At 36.0% G+C, this 21,468-nt stretch overlaps 1 protein-coding gene and 1 long non-coding RNA gene across 6 annotated transcripts in view; one reads left to right on the forward strand and one right to left on the reverse strand.

Annotated features, from left to right (window-relative positions):
- Dpp10 (Dipeptidyl peptidase 10) overlaps window positions 1–21,182 on the forward strand; it is a 53,274-nt gene extending 32,092 nt beyond the window's left edge. The window contains exons 3-16 of one of the 3 annotated variants that reach the window (XM_018004537.2): window positions 3,032–3,127; window positions 3,813–3,927; window positions 5,029–5,123; window positions 6,976–7,103; window positions 7,163–7,374; window positions 10,449–10,701; window positions 12,065–12,178; window positions 12,252–12,375; window positions 12,461–12,575; window positions 12,676–12,790; window positions 13,938–14,980; window positions 15,039–15,343; window positions 15,569–15,660; window positions 16,995–21,182. In XM_018004537.2, the coding sequence (XP_017860026.1) occupies window positions 3,032–3,127; window positions 3,813–3,927; window positions 5,029–5,123; window positions 6,976–7,103; window positions 7,163–7,374; window positions 10,449–10,701; window positions 12,065–12,178; window positions 12,252–12,375; window positions 12,461–12,575; window positions 12,676–12,790; window positions 13,938–14,980; window positions 15,039–15,343; window positions 15,569–15,640 (2,787 nt within the window). In that variant the 3' untranslated portion in view covers window positions 15,641–15,660; window positions 16,995–21,182. Of the gene's footprint in view, window positions 1–3,031; window positions 3,128–3,775; window positions 3,928–5,028; window positions 5,124–6,975; window positions 7,104–7,162; window positions 7,375–10,448; window positions 10,702–12,064; window positions 12,179–12,251; window positions 12,376–12,460; window positions 12,576–12,675; window positions 12,791–13,937; window positions 14,981–15,038; window positions 15,344–15,568; window positions 15,661–16,994 lie in introns of all 3 variants that reach the window. The other 2 variants (XM_089465888.1, XM_018004540.2) reach the window with 2 other exon arrangements.
- LOC149269999 (uncharacterized) lies at window positions 7,856–9,853 on the reverse strand. 3 transcript variants are annotated; one of them, XR_016269264.1, is made up of 3 exons: window positions 9,190–9,831; window positions 8,574–9,103; window positions 7,856–8,449 (listed from the first exon to the last, which is right to left on the reverse strand). It is a non-coding gene; the product is annotated as an uncharacterized LOC149269999 (long non-coding RNA). The 3 variants fall into 3 exon arrangements; XR_016269262.1 differs by having other exon boundaries at window positions 8,574–9,853; XR_016269263.1 differs by having other exon boundaries at window positions 7,856–8,512; window positions 8,574–9,853.
- Window positions 21,183–21,468: the final 286 nt, after the last annotated feature.

Here is a 21,468-nt window from a genome sequence, read left to right on the forward strand (position 1 = left end):
ACCAAACACGTGTCTTTCTATGATATTTTAGTTATAACACCTAAACTAAGCAACATATAGATCTAAATGTTTTATGGTAAATTAAATTTATTTAATAAGATATTAAAACAATTTTTAAGCTTTGTTAGTTTCCTGCTATAAGAATTAGTTGCTCCTGTACGAATACAATATTGGTACATTACATGCAAATCTCTGCAAAAATTACCCTACTATCTTACTACTTTTCCCATGACAAAGATATTTTTATTTTCGTTTCTAAAATTGAAAAGACACTTTTGAAATATTCTTTACTAACGGAAGCTTAAGTGTCCCATGTTCTTTTAATCGGAATGTGGCTTTTGGTTTTTATTGAAAATGAGAAATCAGAGAATAATGGTTTTGTGAAAAAGTGTGTAACGTGCAGAAGGAGGCGTGGCAGACCCCATAAAGTATATATATTCTTGATCAGCACGACGAGCTGAGTCGATATATCCCTGTCCGTCTGCCTGTCCGTCCGTCCGTCGGTATGAGTGCGTCGATCTCAGAAGTTACAAGAGCCAGAGAGCTGAAATTTGGAATGCATTCTCGTGTGTACCATACGCAGTACAATTTTTTTCGATAACTCATCCAATAACTTTTTTATCGAGAATAATCGAAAAAATGAATTTGTTTTTTCCAGCCTAATTTGAATACTTTTCGACCTAGAGCCTTTTGATTTATTGCGTATATACAGTTGATACGAAGATTTTGTAATTTACAGATTTTGGATACCACACCCCCTTTGCCCACTATTTGTAAAAAACGCATTTCAAGTACTAGAGACTTGTGCTTTGGAATGCACACACATTTCAACCATATCATCAGGCTCTGAAGCTCTCTGAGTTTCATTAAGATTGTATGTCTACAAAAGAAATTATTCAGCAAATAAATTCTCATAATATTGCTCACACTGCAGCGCAGCCCAAGCGCAGTCGCTGCTTACTGCGCAGTTAGCAGAACGCAGGCTTATGCGTGCGTGTGGATGCATGTGTCTGTATGTGTGCATAAAAGAAGTGCAGAATGATTAGAATATCAGCTTGGAGGGTTCAGGGTATCTCCTAGTCGAGCAGTCTCGACTGGAGCCTTCTTACTTGTTTATAAGGAAGCTTGAACAATATTAAGCTTGCATAGTTAAGTTTCGCTTAGACATACTAATGAGCCGTTTCTTCTTAATATTAATTCTGTACAAATGGGTAACTAATTTCTGTATTGATTTCCTTCGATAATTTGCCCTTGCTTTAGACGATTTCCACCTGATTAAGATCCGGCACACAATTAATAAGTAATTATATTTTTCTGCTAGGCAAAAGCTCTAGCTCAGCATAATTAATTAATTATCCTGTTATGGAAATCTGTTGTATGTGTATGTGTGTGTGTGTATATATAGCCGTAAATGTTTATGGCTGACATGATTGACTAACCAACTGACTTAATCACTAACCCACAGAGTAATTATGCCAACCGATAAAATGAGTAGAAGTCGGTGTCAGCGCGTACGAGTCGTTTGTTAGGATTGCCACATTTCGCAAAGTTGTTGCTCAGAAACAAAACAAAAAAAATAAAAACGTTGATAAAATGTTGGTTGTAGTTATTGTTTCGCTGTTTATTGACTACATTAAGTATGCATTAGGCGCGGGTATTGTAAAGAATTGGCTGCGGCTCAATTTGTATGCATGCAGGCATAACATCAGACATCTATATTACAAATTATACACTGAGCGAAAACCCATATTATTTTTGTAGTATCTTGAATATGTTGAAGAATTCAAAGTGTGGAGTCTTTAAAATATATATCGTATATTTATTAAAGTATATATCGTATTAAGATCAACATCGTACTTAACTGCACACTGAGCGAAATCTCATCATTTTTTTATAGTATCTTTAATACCCGGGAAAATAAATTCTGGCTTTTCTTAAATTTATGTCATATACTTGTTAAGAGATATATCGTATTTCGACATACAAATTAAATTTTATAAACCTTTTAAAACAATCTTTCCACAAAATATATGCATTAGAAAATGTTTTGAACTATGTATATGACTAATACAGAAAATAACTGTGCTTTGTATATATGCTTATACCTGAACTAATTTATTTTGTAGCATCTTTAATGGAGAGTATGTTTTTAATTTAATTTGAAGTTTTTTAAAATGAACAACACTAAAGGCTTAAATATAGAGGCCTTTCTTGTCTATAAGATATCTGTTAATTCATTTAAGTATTCTTACTAGGCATATTTTCAGTATTGGAGGAATGTTTGAAATATAAATTTTGTTTTCTGCTGAAGAAATTGAGAACAAGGACATATTCGAGTTAATGTAACTTGACTCTTTCTCTGAGCGTACACTGCGTGTGTGAATGTCTGTGTATGTCAGTGTGTGCGTGCGTGCACTGTCTAGTAAGTTTTGCCTCCTTATACATAAATTAATCAGGCTGTTGAACCTTGAATATTCTGTGGCAGGCCCTAAACTTGGTGAATCATAAGTTGAGAGTGGACTGGGATAAAAGGTTTCCTTTCCGTTGCATCCCTTTGGCCAGCTTCTAATTTGCTTCTGATTTTTGTGGCCGCACATGTTTTCGGGTCTCTAATTTGTAGCACGTGGCTTTAATTGTGTTTTTTGCTCAACAATTTGTTGAGGGTATTCTAATTATTTTTTGGTAAATTTATATCGTATTACAAAAGAAATCTGGAAATTGTTGTGATTGAAGTATGTTATTCCCATGCAGTATATAGAAAAATGCACTTACGAAATATGAACAATTTAACACAAAGTAAGTTTTTAGAATATAAATTAACAGATTGAAAGTGAAGAAATCAAATGTCAATTAAGAAAGTAAAATTTATAAAAATCTATCATGTGAATAAAGAATATTGAAATTATATCAAGTAAAGACTGCAAGGAATTTCGAATGGGTTTCCAAATTTTATTTTACCCTAAGAATATTTTTATTTTCTTGTAGCTCTTGTTGCACATTGTTTTATAATTTCCGCATTTCCCTTTTCCAGTTGGTTTCTAGCAACCCGAATCAACGCAACTGGCGCGGCATTCTCATCGCTTTGCTGGTGATTATCATTGTGCTGGCCCTGATTGTAACCTCGGTGGTAAGTGGCAAGCCCGTGGTAAATATTTTCAGTGTACACATTACATTCCCTGAGAGAAAATTCAATTGATTCAATGCAATGAAAATATTAATTAAAAATCCAACTCCAAGAATTTTCGGTGTTGTAACTTTGTACCTAACCAAAAGGAAACATATTCCAAATGAAATTAATACGAACGCAATATTTACTCACTCACACATACACGACTGTACAAATACATACACATACACATAAAACCACAATATTCACAATAGTCCATTGCAATTGTATTTTTTTATGGTCACAATGTACAGATGAAAAAGATGTCGAAATTCTGTCGGATAATACCGACTTTGTAATACTCTGTTCACAGTTATCGAACTACTTTCAGCTTTCAGACTTTATGCGAGCGCGAATACTCTCGCTTGCACAGTGTGAACAGGGTATTATGACAATTGAAAACCTCAAATGCTGTTTGTGTAAATACGTTTCGCTCATTTTTGTCTTCTTCTTTGTTTGTTTATTTATTTTTCTTTCCTTACAACCTGGCTGCGTGATATTTGTGTGCACCTCTTTGAAATTCCTATTCCATTTTCCCATTGTTTCCATTTTGTGTTGATGTTGTTCTCTCGTTCGTTGTTGTGGTTTGTTGTCCTACTGCGCATATAGAAAACAACATATAAAATTTCTGCATTTATCAAAAAAGGTGCTGCTCACGCCCCCCGATGAGGGACCGCGCGTCAAGGGGCAACGCATCAAGCTGCAGGACATTGTCGACGGACTCTACGTTCCACAGCGCGCGAATGGCAGCTGGATCGATGGTAAGCATAGCAGTTGAAACCAAGATAAACCCAACTCTACTCGTAGCATAGGCTCTTCCTCAATGTCTAGTTAAGGTGTGTCACTCATACTAAATTGTATGTTAACTTACTGTTAATTACCTTCATAAATTTTAATGTTGGCTTAACTGCTAGTTAAGTGTCGAAGGCTACAAAGCACGAAGACGAGCTAATTGGTCCACTTTATAATTAATGCATTTCCATTTCAAAACGGATAGTTAATTTCAAAATTATTCAGAATTTTTGGATATTGTCTTTCGTCTGTAAATATACTTAAAATTAATCTCACATTCAATGGCTAAGCTTTAATGTTAAATTATCTGTTAGTAAAGATTCTAAGGTTACAAAACATGAAGAAGAGCTAATTGATTTTTCATGATTAATGTCCTTCCATTTCAAAGGGGATAGTTAATTTCAAAATTATTCAGAATTTTTGTTGTTGTGTTTCATCTATAAATATATTTAAAAGGATTTTCACCTTCAATGTCTATCTCTTTACAATATCCAAATAAAATCGAATGTAGTTCAATGCTTAACATTGTCTATTCATCAATTGAGGGAGTTGAAGAGCTCACATAGCATTTAAATTCTACTGAATTAATTGCTTGTCACGGAAAATATTTATTCATCATACAATAAAATCAATATGAGCATGGAATGAAAATTAATTATTATAAAATATGCGCTTTCAATTAAATGTTATCTTATCAGGAAGTCAATTAAAGTGAAATTGAGACAAGTGAAATCATATACAAATAACTGTTTGTAATTAAATTGAAATAACGACGCCTGACTGATATTTAAAGAAAGATTTTTGCCTACTTTTTACCAGAAATTTACTTGCACTGTCTTTTCCCCTCTATTGACCTCCACAAGTACCGACTCGGAGATGATTTTCTTGCTGCCCCCCTCTAATAATATAAATAAACATTTTATAGCAATTTAAACATCGTTAGCTTTTTTCTTCAATTTTAAATAAACTCATATTAAAAACTTTTATTAACTGACATCCTAACTGGACATGTGGAAATGTACCCAAGCCAGAGCTCACAGTATTTCATTTAATCTTTTCCCGTTTCGCAGCTGAGGAGTTTTTGTATCAGGATCAGTTGGGTCGCATCTGCCTGCTGAATGCAGCCAATCGCACGGAACGCATTCTCATGTCTAATGTGACATTTGTAAGTACATTTTTATCCCTTGCCCTGGCCATCGCTGTGGGCCTGCAGTGTATGCTTATTGCTTATCTGGGAGCTGAATAAATATTTGCAGCATGTTATTTACGATTGGGGGTGTGGGCGGCAAGGGGGCGCGGCTACTGCTATCTCAAGTGTACACACTTGACTTGGCAGCCAAACAGTTGGCAGGCACTGTTAACTGATACACACACATAGACGTGAATACAAACACACACACACACACACACACACACACACGTACATAGACAGACAGACTATAGGGAACGCAGCAAAGTAGGCAAAAACAAATGAGCCAAGTTATCGCTACGCCATAACGATAAAAGCCAAACGATTCTTATGTCAATGCTTGGGTAAACATGAGCCAGGAAATATATATATATATATATATGTATTTGTAAATGTATGTATTTATATTCAAGGGTTGGGGTAGCTATTCGGCTGAAACAATTTTCTAATGAATAATGCGCGTTCTGAAATTGAAAAACAAACAAATAAGGCAACACGCTGAAGGCGCCCACAGGAGTGGAGCCCACATTTGACAGTTGCGAAACACCCATTGGTTGCTCTCTTCCAGCAACAAATGCAGCAACAAGTGCCACAGACTGCCAAACGACAACTGCAACATGCAAAGCAAACACAATCGCTTGTGTCAACACTCGGCTAATAATTAATGAGCAGCCAGTAGAAAGGAATCGCTCAGCCCGGTTAGATAGTAGTTGAGACTAAACAAATTCAATTCGAAAGTAAACAATAATGTTTAGCTGATTAAACTTGGATTTAATTCAAATGATCGACTTAGTAAGCAGCTGGAATAATCAAGACTTGGATAGGTTTTCTTTTTACTTATGCACTTGGCGCTTAAGACTCTAATGAATAAACTCAAATTAATAAATCAGTTGTAAGCAATAAAATAATATATTTGAGCCAGTTTTCAGTCATTTTACGTAAAGCTATATAAAGCCATTTAAGGCTTAAATAAAAAAAATCTAATAAAATATTAATTGAAGTGCTAGAGGATGATATATAGTTGCACTAAATAAAATCTTGCAAGCTATAATTGCATTTATAATTTAATTTAACATAAGACATATAGTTTCACTAAGCAGTTGATTGCAAAATTAATTTAATACAAAGATAAACAAAGATAAATAGCGCTAATAAATATACCCAAATGCTAATATGCTGCGTTTAAATAAATTTCATTATTAGAAGGATGCAGCTTGTCAGCAATTTTAATTTTAGTTCAATAATTCTGAATGCTAATAATCGTAAATAGCAGAAGTAGTTTCATCAAACAAACACAAGGGATTATATAAAAGTTTATTTTCAATGCAAAAACTTTTTGGAAAAACATTGTCGGCTTATGTAAATTGAGACAAATTGAATGCTTGATTTGAATAAGACACTTAAGGCCTCAGGTTAAATTCGTTTTGTTTGTCAGCTAAGCAAATAGATTGAAGTGACTTACTAGATACCTATCCGGGCACACTTTCACTTATTTGTTCAAGTTTCACAGAAAGCCATTTGAGGCAGTTTGTCCTTATCTGGCGTACTTCAGCGATTAATTAACAAATCTAAATTAGAAATTCGTACAGCTGAGATGAGCGCATTTGCAGAGCACGCGCTGTGCAAGCAATTAAAAAATGTTAATTAAAATTACGCATACGCAGCGTTTGCCATTATGTAAACGACGCATTGTTATGGCAGCTGCTTAACAGCCATTTGAGTGCAAAATTCATTTGAAATCAGCTTTCAACATTCCGAAGAACGCACTTAATGGCAGGCATTTTGAATGAGCTGCTACTAATTTGGCGCATCTTCTCTATGTGCACAGAAAACCCTGGCGCCCTTCGCATTCAGCATATCAGCAGATAAGCGTTACCTGCTTCTGGCCCAGAATGTGGCCAAGCTGTTTCGGCACTCGTATTTGGCACAGTACACGCTCTTCGACATACAGACGAGGTAAGTGGGCCACTTCCGCCTCTCTCCGCGGATCTCATAAATACCAATTCCCTTTGCAGCGAAGCGATTAAATTGCGCTACGATCCCCAGCAGGAGGAATGGCCTTATATGCACTATGCGCGATTCGTCAACTCTGGAAATGCGCTGATCTGGGTGCACAACTATGATATTTACTATCGCAAAGAAGTTCGTGACTCACACGCCTATCGCGTCACTCACGACTCGGTGCCGGGTATTGTCTACAACGGCATACCCGACTGGCTATACGAAGGTAGGTTTATATTGGCAATAAGTAGATTCAGCACGCTCATTTACTCAATAGATCACCTATGAAGATAATTAGGTAATTAGGCAGTTCTAACTGTTCATGAAGTGTTCATGTGTTAAATGAACTAGTGAACTAAAGTAAAGTTCATTGCTTGAAAACTACCAATTGTACATTTTCAAGAAAATGGACTCCAACTTTTAGCTCTAGTATTATAAAAATACTAAAAAGTATCTATTAGGCAAATATATATTATTCAAAAGAAGGAAAGAAAGATGATATATTATTTAATATGGCAGAAAACTCTTTGCCTTATATTATTTATTTTCTATTGGATCTTCACTCAAGTTTTAGATTTAATGATATATGGTATAGTAATAGATAAATCAAGATATATATATATATATATATATATATATATACTAGCTGGCCCGGCAAACGTTGCATTGCCCTCTATATTATTTCTAGGTAAAAAATTGTTGAAAGCTATGTTGTTCAGGCTGGGATACACTGATAAATTTATTAATCGGATTTTCATTCAAGCACCTTGTTGTAAACGACATTCTTCGTTTTTTGGTCGGGTGCAAGAACAAATAATGCGGATCGTTTGCCAACACGTGAGCATGCCACGTACAATTGACCATGAGAAAAACACGCATTTTCTAGATTGAGGCCACAAATAGTCAAAGATTGGCCCTGTGACTTGTTGATCGTCATGGCGAAGGCAAGACGAAGCGGGAATTGAATTCGTTTAAATTCAAAGGGCATATCTGTTGAGCTCATCGGAATCCTAGGAATAAGAACTTCCTCATCTTTAAATTTTCCTTTGAGTATCAACGCGTGAATCACATTGCTCATCAGTTTTCTTATCACCAAACGCGTTCCATTGCACAGTTTTGGTTGGTTTAAATTTCTAAGCATGCAAATCATGGAGAATTGCTCTTTTCATAGCTGTGTTCATTTCTTGACGCCGGTCAAGTTGTTCTTCCATATTGCCCATGAAGTATATTTGCAAGAATTTTTGCTGTGCATCTTCAATAGGTTGCAATGATCCAATGCGATGGCAAATCTGGCCTTGAATCTTTAAATTCAAAGCCATAGTTATAGTTATATTTACAAACACTATTTACAGAAATCTAACAAACTACATTATTCAAAATTTTTTTTTGGCAGTCATAGAAAATAAAATTTTTAACGTAAATTACCTTAAATATCCGTCTCCAATATTTTCCGCCCCAAATTATGTCATTTGGAAACAGGCATTGTATTTTTGAGTGTTCGCTAGAAAATGTCGTGATTCTAGTGTTTCGCCATAAAGCAGGGAACGCAATGGCTATGGTGACCGCTAATGGCAATGTCACTTTACCACTAAGGCAGCACAAACCGGGCGTTTCACCAGCAAACTTCAATGCGCCACAATGCTAGCAAACAACGTCCATTGGACCAATGCAAACTAAACGATTCAAGCTGTAATCAATGGTGCAATCATATCGAAACGCTGCTCGATTCAAATCAATCCTTGAACCATTTTTTATTGCCATTTCACGGGCTGCCTCTCTTTGAGAAGCACGAATTAAGGCCCTTCTTCCCTGGGTACTAACGCGGAGCCTTTCTCGGGCGATTTCTCGCTCTTCGTCAGATAATTGACTCGCGCTATTCCGTTGCCTAATTGCATTATGGGTCCGCCGGGAAAGATTAGATCTTCTAGGACGCGGCATTTTTATTAATAGTAATACTGCCCTCGCACAAAACCATATAAAACAATCGAGAAATATAAATATAAATAATTTACACAAATTTATGTTTGAGACAAACAAATACCTGAACTTTCGAGATATTTAGCTTTTGTAAAAGTCCAAAAATACAATTTTTAATAATTAACTTTTTTTTTTTAATTTCGAATTTTGAATTTTGAATTTTTTATTTATTTTTGATTGTTAGGTTTTAATCTTTTGATTTTTTTTTTAATTTTTGCAGATTTTTGATTTGAAATATTTATAAAGTTTAAAAGTCCGAAAATATAAAAAGCCAAAAATACACTTTTTAATAATTACCTTTTTTTTTTTTTAATTTCGAATTTTTAATTTTTTATTTATTTTTTGAACAGTCAGGTTTTAATCTTTTGATTTTTTGCAGATTTTTGATTTGAAATATTTTTCCTTTTGATTTGAAAAATTTTTTTTTTTTTTTTTTTTTTTTGAATAGTCAGGTCTGCTCGAGGTCAGGAGACCGTAGACTGACTGACTACATTTGTTTATTTACTTCTACACTATTGTCAAAACTGTCACTGTTACCAAGCCTACTGGGTATAAAAAAAATTTGAACATTTGGGGAAAAAACCGCGTTTTTCAAGTATTCGGCAAATTTTTTCAGTATTTTTAAGACCCTATACTAAAACTCGTTGCGGAGACAAATCCAACAAATCAAAAACCATGAAAATTGGTTCAGCCCAAATCAAGTTATAAGCAGTCTTCACTTTTACACAACTTTTCTTTATATATATAGATATATATATAGATATAGATAGATAGATATATAGATATAGATATATAGAGATATATAGATATATATATAGATATATATATATATATATATATATATATATATATATATATATATATATATATATATATATATATATATATATATATATATATATATATTTTCAATAAAACTTTACATTTTAGAGCAATTTGATTGTCGCTATTTATTTTCTATTTTCTTTTTAAAATTTCCTATTATATTTCACAAAACAAAAATTTAAATTAAAATAGAAACTACTGCAGCAAACATATTTTATAGACATCTTAACCATTTATCATTTTGTAATGAACATATAGAGTATTCAGCATTCGCTTCTACAGTAAAAAAATTTAGTAAAATTCCACATACATATATAGTTAGAGTTACAGATGCGAAATATTTCCTTATCAAGTCATTATTCATATTGTAGTCTATTCCTTTCGCAGAGGAAGCTGAACGCTTGTTGGCAATTATCGTTATCATTCAATAAAGAAACACAACATATTCGTGACACTTCAGACATAGTCGTTACTCATATTATATCTCCCCGTTCTTAGAGGAAATTCTGCATACAAATAATGCCATTTGGTTGCCGGATGAGGGGCACCTGCTGCTCTACGCCAGCTTCAACGATACACACGTGCAGGAGCAGCACTTTGCATGGTATGGCACCACCTCTGCAGGCGCCGCAGGTGGTGCTGCGACAGGCGGCACGAGTCATGCCACTGGCAATGCAAATGGCGGGGGCGGTGGCTCAGCTGGTGGCACTAATCCGCATGCCAACTTGTATCCGGAAATTAGATCCTTACGGTAAGTTGTGCCATGTCCCAGGCAATATTACTTTTCGATTAGGTGTTAATGATGTGCTCGTGACTGTCATTAGCCCTAAATAGTGCTCGGGTAAGCGAATGCTTAAAATTCATGAGGTGCAGATAGTTTTCGGCACTCCCTATCTCTACGGGGCTCGCCCAAATGTGCCCAGCTATGAAGGAAGGTATAAAAATGCTGTGAACGTGTAGCAGCATTCCTATAAGATGTTCACAAACTACTAGAAGGCATATCGTCTAGAAACAACTATCAACAAACAAGTTAAAATTAAATGATAAATGTTCGAGCTTATTTTCTGTTTACATCATATTGCCTTATCATCCAGAAAGGAGCTGTGGAGTAGAGACAGTTTTAAAAAATTTTTAAATTAAACATTTAATATTATAATTGATATCAGATGAATACTGATTTCGAATTATCTATTGAATAAATGGGACTAATAAATATCGCACTGATATAATCGAATCCCGAATTCCATACAATCACAAGCTGTATGCCAATTGTAGTCATTATGCTCTTAATAAAACATTCAGCAATCACTATTCTATAGGGGACAGAGTATAGAGTAGCACTCAGTCAGTTGCACTCGACTAGCTCGACTGGACACTAAAATTAGTTGGCAGCAAATGCAAGACTTTTGGCACTTGGCCACGTTAGTCCTTTCAGAATTCGAAGCTGAGCTGCTGTCATTTGCGATTTGATAAATTGCCAAATGCACAAAGGTTCAAATGCTCAAATTCCTTGCTTCGTCCCTTGGGCTTACGAAGCTGACAAAATTGCCAACTAACCTGTTGTGTTTAGTGTAATATCATCATTTGGGACTTATTTATGCAAATGTGTGTGTATGCGTGTTTGTGTGTGTGTGTGGATAAGTGTAGATCCCATCAGTGGTAATTGAATATGCCACGAATTTAAACGTTCAACTTTAGCTCAAGTGCAAAACCAAATTTTAAATTGAGCTGTCTTAATTTAAAGCCTGATTAGAATCACTGACAACACGTAAACAATTTAAATATATCCAATTAAATTAATAAGATAAATTAAATGATTTTAACATTTAGTTAGTTATTTATGGTCTTAGATGATGATGATATGCAGAGCTACAATTTTAATTGGGAGTTTAGATAGTTTATCAAAAGTTTACGCAATTCAGTAGAATGAAGTATTCAGGAAAGAGAGACACATAAGTAAAAAAAATAGCATTTGAGTGATTTCCTCTCCCTTTGAGCCTCAATTTTGTTATATTCATAACTCTTATTTGCGGTCCCTGATAGAAATGCTTACATTTGCCCTTGATAGATAGACTTGGTTGCACTCTTTCCATGGGTTTTTCTCTTCTTCTCAGCTATCCAAAGCCGGGCACACAGAATCCCACAGTTACCTTGCGCGTGGCTGACCTATCGGATCCACAGAAGATACACATCACGGATCTAACACCCCCAAAAATACTGCAGAATGAGTGCGTATGGATGGTCCTTGGGTTTGACTCCACAGCTAACTTATTCTACTTGTCTGCTCCTTCAACCCTACAGGGATCATTACTTTAGCAGCGCCAGCTGGGTGAGCGCCAAGGAGATCGCCGTGGTGTGGCTGAATCGACCGCAGAACATATCCGTGGTCAGCGTTTGCAGGAGTCCCTCGTTCGTGTGCACTGAGGTAGGTTGTATTTGACCTAATTAAGCCTGTTTCTGCTCATAGTCAATTTATGTGTGTGCGTGTGTCTGTTTATCCTTGTGTGCAGACGCATCGTGTGAGCGGCGATGGACGCGGCTGGGTGGACACCGTCTCGGTGCCATTGTTTGCGGCAAATGCGAGCCTCTATGTGGCCATATCTCCGCTGCGCGACGGCTCGTTTGGTAAGTGAGCCATATGTCAATCCGGCTTTTGTTTTGAGCTCGATTCACAATCAACTCTTCCGCCCCTCCTTCCCCTCTCGCTTCCATCGTAATCGGACAGGCTATTTCCGGCACATCGTGCACGTGGACATTGACAATAATCGGGTGCTGCCCCTCACTCACGGCCCCTACGAGGTGAATCGACTTCTGCACTGGGATCAACTCGATAATTGGATGTAAGTAGCTAACGGAAGCAGCAATTCGACAGCCCCACTCAAAACTGAATCCCGAATCGCGCTTACCGTTGACCATCGACAACTTTAAGTATCACATAAACTGACTTTAACGCACGAAACGTGAATGATTTTATAAAAGCAGAGCACAACTAGAAAAAAATTGTCGAGAGAGTAGAGATTTTACAGATAGTAAAAGGAAAACATCCAAGTATGAATTGACAACAATTTAAAGTAAATTAAAATAACTTCAGTTCAAAAACTTTTTCAACTTTCTTAAGAAATTTCCGCCTATATAGAATAGTTAAATTAAATTTATTATTTTGTTTAATACTTTTCTTGACTTCCCTAAGAAAATTCTGTCTGTGCGGATTTCTTACAAATTAACTAAAATATTAGTAAGATTTTAAGCTAAAGAGTTTTAAATATGCATTGATATATTCTACTTTAGGTCAATAATTATATTTGCGAGAAGAATTCAAAGAAATTTGGACAAATCATAATATAATATATTAATAATAATATATAATAATAATAATAAACTAAAGGTAGTTTTATTAAGCAATTCATATTTAAAGCTGCACAATGCTCACAGGTAATTGATAACCAGGTTAAGGATTCCCGCAGTTATCCTCATAAACTGAATTTGCGAGCGCCCAAGTTGATCAGATAAAATGTGTTTACCATTTATTTCATAATATTCATATTATAATTGAAATTTCAAGCCTAAACTAATGAAAACTATTTAAAAGTTATAAAAATTTTTCTAAGCAAACTTTCCCTATAATTTAACTAAAATATGTACAGCAGAAAGTGGGTTCAGAACTAAAATTAATAAATCCCTCTTACAAGTTATTTCTACTCAAAGTTAATCCTTTTGTGTGCAAATATTTGAGGTCAAAAGTTCAATAACGTCTAGCTAATGTTTTCAATTACTTTCCATAAAGACACAAATATGTAAAGTTATGAAGTCAAATTTTCGTAGACGGCTGAGAGGATATATCTGCTTGAGACTCTAAATAATGCCCACTCGCCTACCTTAAGATTATGTCAATTCAATTTCAAGTTTAAGTTAAAGTTGTTCCACCTTTTGTGCAGTAAATTCAATTATTGAAGCGTTGCCTAACCCCCACAAAATTTCGGCTCACAGATATTTTTTAGGCACACCCGAGCGTTTGCCCTCTCAACAGCATTTGTATCGAGTCTCCGCCCTGCCCGCTCGCCAGGGCCAGGCTCTGCAGGCACCGGACTGTCTGACGTGTCCGGCGCTAAAGCACAACAGCGATGGCTATGACGAGGGTCACACCAAATCGCCGCCAAAGCTAGTGACCGCATGGGACGACGACTGGGAGGACTCTGAAGAGGCGGAGTCGCTGCCACCGCCGCCAGCAATGCCCGTGGAGCAACAGCGCCAGTCGCATGCCCATGGCGGAGCCCTGCCCCCACCACCCAGCGATTGTTTGTACCATGAGGCACAATTTCCGCTGGCGCTTCGGGCTCGCTTTGTGCTGTTGGAATGCCTGGGCCCAGTCGTGCCCAGCTCCATAATATATGGCTTGAAACTGGCCGGTGGAGCCAAGGCCAAGAAGCAGGGCGAAAAGCAGCTGCCAACGGATGCTCCTGTCGAGGAAAATATTGAGCCCAAGTTGCAATTTCTCGAGCTGCTTGCCACCGTGCAGAATAACACGAGGCTTAAGGAGAAAATGGCTAAGGTCGCGTTGCCACAGGTGAAAACCTTTCCCGTCATGATCTCTGGGGGCTACCATGCCCAGGTGCGCCTCCACTTGCCGCCCGTGCTGCGCGAGGATGAGATCACACGCTATCCCACCATACTGCACGTTTACTCGGGCCCGGGCACCCAGCTGGTGACCGATCGCTGGCACGTGGACTGGAACACGTATTTGGCGGGCACCAAGGATTACATTGTGATCGAGATCGATGGACGCGGCTCGTCGGGCCAGGGCTATCAGCTGCTCCATGAGGTCTACAAGCGCCTGGGCAGCGTTGAGGTCTCCGATCAGCTGGAAGTCAGCGAATATCTGCGCGACAATCTGCATTTCATCGATGCTCGGCGCATGGGTGTCTGGGGCTGGAGCTACGGCGGTTACACAGCTGCTCTTGCTCTCGCTGGACAACAGTCGATCTTTCAATGCGGCATCAGCGTGTCCCCGGTGACAAATTGGAAGCTATATGGTAAGCCTACACCTTCACATTCTATGGGCATCCATCTGTAATCGCATTGCACTCGCAGATTCCACCTACGCGGAGCGCTATCTCAGCTTTCCCAATGTGACCGACAACTACAAGGGCTACGAGGAGAGCGATCTATCCAAATACGTGGACAATCTGCGCGAGCGACAGTTCCTGCTCGTGCACGGCACGGCGGACGACAATGTCCATGTCCAGCAGTCGATGGTGCTGGCCCGGGCTCTAACCAGCAAAGGGGTGCTCTACAAGCAGCAAATCTACCCGGACGAGGGGCACAGCTTGTCGGGTGTGAAGCGTCATCTGTATCGTTCGATGACCGCCTTCTTTGAGGACTGCTTCAAGAAGCTGGTGAGTCTCCCATTGAGGTCTTGGCAGTCGAACACTTTTGGCTCTGTTTTACCAACCTATATATATACTATACATATATATATTCTACCACTTTCCTACCATAACTCTCTATTTCTCCTGCTCTCCACCACCTCAACCACAATAATTACAAACCACCTTCAAAACTCACCTCATCATTTCATTTCCCATGATCGACTATCATCGATCCATCTCTCTCGCGCGTAGCTCGACCAACAACAGCAAAATCAAACAGACTCCATGGATTTCCTGGACTTTCATAGTTTCTATGGCGGTTAATCAATTAACCCTTTGCCTAGGTACAGTCGCCGTTGTTATCAATCGTCGTCGTTGTTATTTTTGTCGTAGACTTCTCTCTGTTTCAATGTCTCTTGTTGAGCGTTTTACGGGAACTGCCTATAAAATTAAAAAAGAAAAAACATATACTATCCACAAAATTCAACGATCGAAGTTATTATTTGGTTCCATTCAGTTTCTGCTATATTATTATGCTTAAATGGAATTTCTATTATTTGTTTAACTCTTAAATCTATTATCAGCATGATCTATTGTTAGTTTATGCTTTGGAAGCTATCAATGTCAACATACTCTCTTTTTGTTTTATGAATAAAAATATTTTTAAAAATCTAATAACTAAAAAAATTAAATATAAAGCTTAAAGTCTTTCTTAAACAAGGATAAATATAAATTAAAGCATACACTCTAAGAAAAAATTCAATTGTAGCCAAGCAGAATAGTAATACCTATTGAAAATGAGAATATCAATATCATATATCAGTCAGAGCAGCAACACATAATTTTTGGTTTATTTATTTATTAGATATTAGAGTTAATATAAGGTTAAAACAAAATAAAAATTAGGCACTGGCTACTGGGGCCCTTAGCATCTTTGATTTACGTTTGTCTTTCTGTCCGTGAGTTTAAGTCCTTTTATTTCGGAGCCCCTACAAATATGCACTAAACTAAATCGATATTGATTGAAATCGATAACTCACAACTTAGTCATGCTAAGTAAAGACATTAGGATATTTGAGATCGTCTCACACGTCTTCTAGTCGCGTATTTTTTAGTCGGGCACTTTCGACTAATATTTTCATAACTGTTTTTTCTTGAGTGTATGCACATAAGACTTTTGATTTTGAGTGCCGTTATCTTGCCTTTTTTGTCTCACTTTTTCTTTTAGTATTTATTGCCATTTGGTTTATCGTACGCAAGTTTTACCTATTTCCACTTTGGTATTATTTCGACTTGATTTTCGTGCATTTTTGATGCCACAAGCAAATATGCTGGTTATTGTCTATGTGTATGTAAGTGTGAGTGTACGAGGATGTGAGTGTGTATGCGCGTGTGTGTGTATGTTTATGTATGTATGTACGTGAGAATATTTGGGGCTTGTTCTTTATTGGAAGCATTTCAATGTGATTCTTTTACTGTTTATTTTTTTTCCTTGGGTGTACACTCTCACACACAAACTCACAGACAGACAGACACACACTTGCTATTTTACTTGAATGTTGCTTATGCTTTGATTGTGTCTTTAATTTACATAATATCTTTGCCCGTATCAGTTGAACTCAAATTCAATTCGAAACTAACTCGTAAAATTTCATCTTCCATGTAAACGCGCCAACAGGTGCCACCCGAGACGAAGGCAGGACTGGGCGGAGGCGGCACCGAGATGCAACAGCAATAAAAAGCAACAACAACACGAGCGGCAGCAATAAAAATTTTTGATAACAGCAGCGCGAGTCATTAAATGAAAGCGAAACGTGCCAGAAAAACGTTTCCGTAAATTACATAAAACGTAATATAAAATAAAAGAAATCACACCCACAGACACACACAACATGCAGACAAGCACTTTGTTTACAAGTTTATGCGCGAAACTTTGCGCATGTAAGGCCCCTGCGAAGCGTTGCCAGATCTTGGAAATTGGAAATTGGCAACTGCAGATCGTTCGCTACATCAATGCAACTCTGTGTGGACGAACCAAATGGCAACCAATAAGTTTGTTGCGCAAGCACAGCCATCTTCAAGCAGAGCACGTGAATAGGCACTTTATTCAAAGTAATAATCAGCAATAAAAAGTAATATACATAAATACGAAGTGAAAGTGCAATAGAAATAACCGAAAGAAAAAGAAAACAAAATGGTTGTGAAAAGCATACGCACGCACACAGATACACACACGCTACAATAAATGTGTGCAATAAATAACTTACACGCGCAACACTCATAACTGCCGACAGAGAGAACAATGCATGGGTGCCGCATTTTCATTTTCATTTTCATTTTCATTTGTATGATATTTATTGAGTTTTTTATGCAATTGCTGCACAAATTTCCAATGAAACTTCGCCCAAAATGAAATAACAAAACTCATGTATATAAATATATATATACATATTTATATAGTAGTGCAAAGGTCGCCTGCCAGGTGGCCCAACCAAGTGTCAACCGTGGGGCGGGTCACGGGCTGAATGTTGTGTAGGAAATTATGTTCATAAATCAATTTTGTACACATTTGAAAAAGCAATTTAAATGACATTTTCTGATATCGGAGCACACCTAAAATGCTTTTCGAATGATGGCCACATAAATCTCTAATAGAATTCATGGACTGCAAGCCCATTTTGCAGCTATTTACTTGTTCGTTGATTTCAAAAAGAGAAAAAGAAAAACATTTTCGGTTTTCAGTCAGAGTGCAGAGTAATTGAACACACACTACCACTCTACCACCTATTTATAGTCTGATATGATTGCTCATTTTATACAAATGGCCCAGGCTTCAGTTGAAATTGAAAATGAATTAAATGAAATTAAATTGCATAAAAAAAAGAAAGCAATAAATAAGACGTGGAAATGAAATGCGCGATAGTAACAAATGAGTTAAAAATTTAAATGAAATCCCATAAATAAGAACCCAAATATAACAATTTTGTTCGGTGCGTTTCACAAGCGCAGCAAAAAATCAATTTAATTGAATAGTGAATTAATTATGAAATGAAATGGCCAAATTGAATTATAATGTTTATCTAAATAAAGCGAAATTACTGTTTGCATGTAAGTAGCGCAATAATAATATATACACTTAATATTTAATATTTAATACTTAAAATTAATAATTAATATTTAATGGTTATTAATTATTAATTCAGTTCATTGTTGATTGCAACAAACTTCGCACCGAAGGCAAGCATTAAAGTACATTTCTAAATGAGCGTAGTGAATATAGAATTAAATAGAAACTCAATTAACGTAAGTCAAATACCAAATACCAAAGTAAACATATTTAAAAATAAAAAATAAAAAAATTAAACCAAAAACCAAAACGAAGGTCAAAAATAGCTGCGATACACGTAAAAAACAAAATTCGAATGCGACGCGCAGAAAAAGTTGACAAAAAGTAAAAAATTTGCCAACAACTAAATGGCAACGCAACGCAATCCTGCTGCTAGTCCTGCGGACGGACAGCAAGAGATAGACATGTGTGCGAAAGGGATTAATTTAATTAGACTTTTACATATTTTTGATGTTTGTTGCCGTTGTTTGTGCGCCACAGCTCAGCCAGTTAATTAGCAGTTGCACAGTTGCGGCTGCTAATTATGATGGCATAATTATGCTGTTGAACCAGTTGAAGAAAAACATGAAAGAGAGCAACGGCTATTTGCATACCCTTACTGAGGTATTTAGTTTACGTTCTTTAAATGTATCTTTTTATTTAATAATAATTTATGTTTATGCAAGTAGGACTCTAGATATCATTCATAGATGCTATATACATTTCAAATCATCTCTGAATTTTCCCAAAAAAATAATTTTATTGCGATGTTGTTTACAGCTTAAAGTTTATTATAGCATACTATGATTTATGAAAATGTATACAGCTATTTTATTTTAAATTTTTATAAACTATTAATTTTATTAAGAACATTTTTCTTAGTTTCTTTTAATAAAATTTATGTATCCATAAAAAACGTTAAACAGTTATACTGCGGTTAGAAATTTTTATTTGACTCCTATCTCAGCTTTAATCTCAGTGCCTTTTTCCGCAACTAATTTTTCGTCCGCGAAAAAATGCTACAGAAAAAGTCACAGTTGACTGCTTCGCTTGTATGTATTCTGTTCGAGTACGTGTGTGTGTGTGTTAAAGCTCAACAAGGCCAGCATAAATTTATATATGGCTGACACCTAATGTGCGGCTTAGCTGGTTTTTTTAGACTTTACATTTGGCTCAGCTATTGCCAGTTGTGCCAGGCGCAATTAACATGTGCCCCCACACACGCACACACACGTACACACGCACACACGCATACAGGCATACACCTGGACAGTTACGCCCAGAGGCGTGGACGTTTGCATGGGCTTTTGAAAAGGTCGTCACAGCTGTGGGCAGCATAAAAAGGGCAGCTGCCTTTGAAACACGGCTCCGCTCCATGTTTGTTGACACAAAAAGGTGTTTGCTTAAAGTAGATGACAAAAAAAGTGAGCGCAACTGAGGCAAGCACCTGGACAGTTGGGATGCCGAAATATGCACACACAGGTGGTCCGCAAGGCACTGTGGGAAATTCGAGTCCTTTAGGGGGCAAACAAGTAATTATTTGTGGTTATCTTTAGAGCTCGGCGCTTGACAGGCCTCAGTAAAAAGAGCCCAAACACGAATACAGGTGGTTCGCAATGTACTATGGGAATATAAATGTGTATATGTATAATAAAACAAAAACAAAACATGCGTATATATACACATAAAAGGAGATAAATGTCTTCTAAAATGTGTAAATATATTTTATATACATCAAGTCTTAGTCTATTGTTTAAGGCTATATATCTCTTTTTTAGTGTTATACTTTCGTAAGACTGCTTTCTTATGCCAGAAACCAACTTTTGCCAGAAATATATTATTATTTGTCTTATATCTTATATTGTTTTCCCCCTTTTTATTTTAAATTCAAATTACTTTTTGTCAGATAAATTTGATTAATTGCCCACTGTGCTTACAGCTCTTAGCTCTTATGGCTAATCTAGCCGTGGGATATGGCAGAACTGCAATTGCCTCACGTTGTCATTTGGCTGCGCGCTCAAATGTATGCTATAGAAATTTAAATTGCTCTACACTTTTTAAACGCTTTCTATGTAGTGTACTAAGGACCAATTACCGAAAGAATTCTTAAAATACGAGTACTAAATAAATATAGCAAATATATATACAAATTCATAGAGAATTCGTAGTGAACAAATTACAATTTCATAATTTGCAAAATATATATATTGATATACAAATAGATATATATATATTGAATATCGACTCAATAAAAATATAGTAATTATACAACATTTTTATATGCGTAAGCATATTAGATATATACGATTTGTAGTCTAGTTCATTTAGTGGATCAAGCGTTGGCATTATTCAAGTTAAAATACATAGTAAAGATATATTAAAAAGAAAAGCAGAGAATCCCATTTTATAGCTTAAGGAATAATTAATTAGATTGTTAGCTCAATGACATGTAAAATATATAATAACTGTAATATAAATGCGCTCTACATAACTATTAACAGAAAAACAACTATACTTTGATATATGATACATATATATTTTATAAAAAACTTTTACTCTTAAACAATAAAATTTTAATACTCTGTCTTCAGCCTTAAAAATGAAAAGAAAAACCAAAAACAAAAACTGAGAGTTACCTAAAAACATAAAGAAACTCTATCTGTGGAGTTTCAGATCGTTTCAATCTAAGCCTAAGTATAAAAACGAAAAAAGAAAGAAAGAAATAAAAATTATGCACTTGTTCGTTATGTTTATTGTAAATACGCTTTAAAGTGGTTACTTGACTTGAATTTTTTTGTTATTAGAGAATTTAGCTAAAAAACAAAACCTACTTATGTGATCCAACGATTTCTTCTCTTCCATGAAGCTAAAAAAAACAACCAATTAAAAATTGCAAAACAATTAATAACTAAATTAATATAAATTTAAACTAATTCTGTATTACATTGACTTAATTAGCTGAGATGTTCAATAATTTCGCCAGGCATTTAGCAGATTTAAAAAATAAAAAAAATAAAAAAAAAAGATATATATATATACATACAAT

This window comes from Drosophila arizonae, chromosome 3 (genome assembly GCF_054131065.1).
Source record: "Drosophila arizonae isolate 15081-1271.41 chromosome 3, UAZ_ARI_1.0, whole genome shotgun sequence".
Classification (NCBI taxonomy): Eukaryota; Metazoa; Arthropoda; class Insecta; order Diptera; family Drosophilidae; genus Drosophila; species Drosophila arizonae.